The sequence below is a fragment of the Trichosurus vulpecula genome, chromosome X, assembly GCF_011100635.1.
Source record: "Trichosurus vulpecula isolate mTriVul1 chromosome X, mTriVul1.pri, whole genome shotgun sequence".
Classification (NCBI taxonomy): Eukaryota; Metazoa; Chordata; class Mammalia; order Diprotodontia; family Phalangeridae; genus Trichosurus; species Trichosurus vulpecula.
In genome coordinates, this window is record NC_050582.1 from 41,719,582 (window position 1) to 41,721,382 (window position 1,801).

Consider the following 1,801-nt stretch of genomic DNA (forward strand, 5'->3'; position numbering starts at 1 on the left):
TGTTGGAGCCCAGGCTAGCCCGCGCGGGCTCATAAAAGGCGGGCTCATGAAACGCTCGTGTCACTTCCCTCACTTCCTTTGAGGGGAGAGGTTGGTCCTGAGGCGGCGGCATCCGATACCTATTCTGGTAGGCCCAGAAGTCATTCCGGTGGGCCCTGCAGCGATACCCAGTATCGGTGCCCATATCCCCACCAACAGCCATTCCGGTGGGACCCCTGCCCAGCGACAGCCATTCCAGTGGTTCCCACAGCTAGAGCCATTCTGTTTTTCTGACAGAACGTCGGTGGTTTAGGCCTCTCAGCAACAGCGATTTTGGGCCTACAACGACAAAGGTCAGAGACAGTGGTGGTTTCTCCCCACGGTTACAGTACTGTCTGGGGGTTTTGGCGAGAGGAGGAGGGGAACAATGATGGCAGCAGCCGAGCCTGATAGTGGGGCAGTTGGTGGCAAGAAAAAGCAGGCCTGTGGTACCATGAGCGATAGAGGAGAGCAAAACTACAATGGGCGGGAATCCCGCCCTGCCTCCAGAGGTGGAAGTGCACAGAGATCTGACATATTTGCCGCTTCTAGTAATGCAAAGTCTCCTTCCGAGGAAAGTGATAGCCATTCTGGAGTGAAATCATGGTCCAGATCTCCAGTGAGATCCATACCCGAAATTCTCTCTCCAGACCCTTACACCGGATCGCCCCTAGTCTTGGCCTCCAGTTCAGGCTCCCGTTCCAGCTCCAGATCTCATTCCTCCTCCAGCTCCAGTTCCCGCTCGCGCCCCCGCTCCGGCTACTCCCGCTCCCGCTACCGCCCCCGTTACCGCTCTCGTGCTCCCTCTCGCTCTTCCTCTCGGCGATCCCACATCCCACCTCGCTCCCGCTCCCGTACTCGCCAGCAATCCCGGGGCAGGTCTTACAGTCGTGATCACCGTCATTACCGTGATCATCATGATTATGATTATCATGGTTACCGAAGGCTCTATAGATATAGTCATTCTCTGGCCACCCGCAGACGTCACATGGGGAATCGGTGCAATCCTAATCCCAACTGTTGTCTCGGTATATTTGGTTTGAACCTGAGCACTACAGAAAGGCATCTAAGGCAGATATTCTACAGATTTGGCCCAATTTCTGAGATCTCCATTGTTTATGACCGCCACTGCGGGTGCTCCAGGGGGTATGCTTTTGTGTATTTTGAAAATGTGCATGATGCCGTGGAAGCTAAAGAGCATGTTGATGGGATGGAGCTTCATGGGAGAAGGATCAGAGTGGATTTTTCTATAACCAAAAGACCCCACTCTCCCACACCTGGAATGTACTTGGGAAGACCTACTTACAACAGATGCATTCATTACTATTATCCAGAATATGATCGCAGATACAGTGACTGGGACTCTTACAATCGGTCCTATAGAGAAGGAGGTGGATTAGCAGCATCAGGAAGTGGAGGAGGCTGGAGATATTGCCAAGATCAGTTTTATATCTACAGAAGGAGATCACGATCTCCATGTTGCTGCCGAAGGAGATACCGATCCTGTTCCAGATGTGGCCACTATTCTCATCGCTTTTAAAGCCTGGAGATGGAGAACTTTAAAAGGTTGCTGGAGAACTACAACTCTGTTTTGTTTCTTCTTATCTGCGCTTTCAAGAGTGAACTATGCCTAGTGAGTGAAGACTACTTTTGCTCATGTTGAAATGCTGTTTTCATTCTTTATTTGTATACTTTGGTGCTTTATTCAAAGTTAAATGTTCTGAGAGATGTGTGTTTAAAGACCAAATTTTGATTGCTTAAGTTTCTTCTGGATAAAAACTGC

At 50.3% G+C, this 1,801-nt stretch overlaps 1 protein-coding gene across 1 annotated transcript; it reads left to right on the forward strand.

Annotated features, from left to right (window-relative positions):
• Positions 1-472: 472 nt before the first annotated feature.
• LOC118832521 (transformer-2 protein homolog beta-like) lies at positions 473-1,558 on the forward strand. Its single transcript, XM_036739818.1, has 2 exons — positions 473-569; positions 711-1,558. The coding sequence occupies exons 1-2, from the start codon at positions 473-475 to the stop codon at positions 1,556-1,558; spliced, it is 945 nt and encodes a 314-aa protein (XP_036595713.1).
• The last annotated feature ends 243 nt before the right edge of the window (positions 1,559-1,801 follow it).

Bases quoted from the DNA above. Each gene is read 5' to 3' on its own strand.
- LOC118832521 (XM_036739818.1), top strand. From the start codon at position 473: ATGAGCGATAGAGGAGAGCAAAACTACAATGGGCGGGAATCCCGCCCT. The intron at 570-710 runs GTAATGCAAAGT...CCTCCAGTTCAG, and splicing joins TGACATATTTGCCGCTTCTA to GCTCCCGTTCCAGCTCCAGA.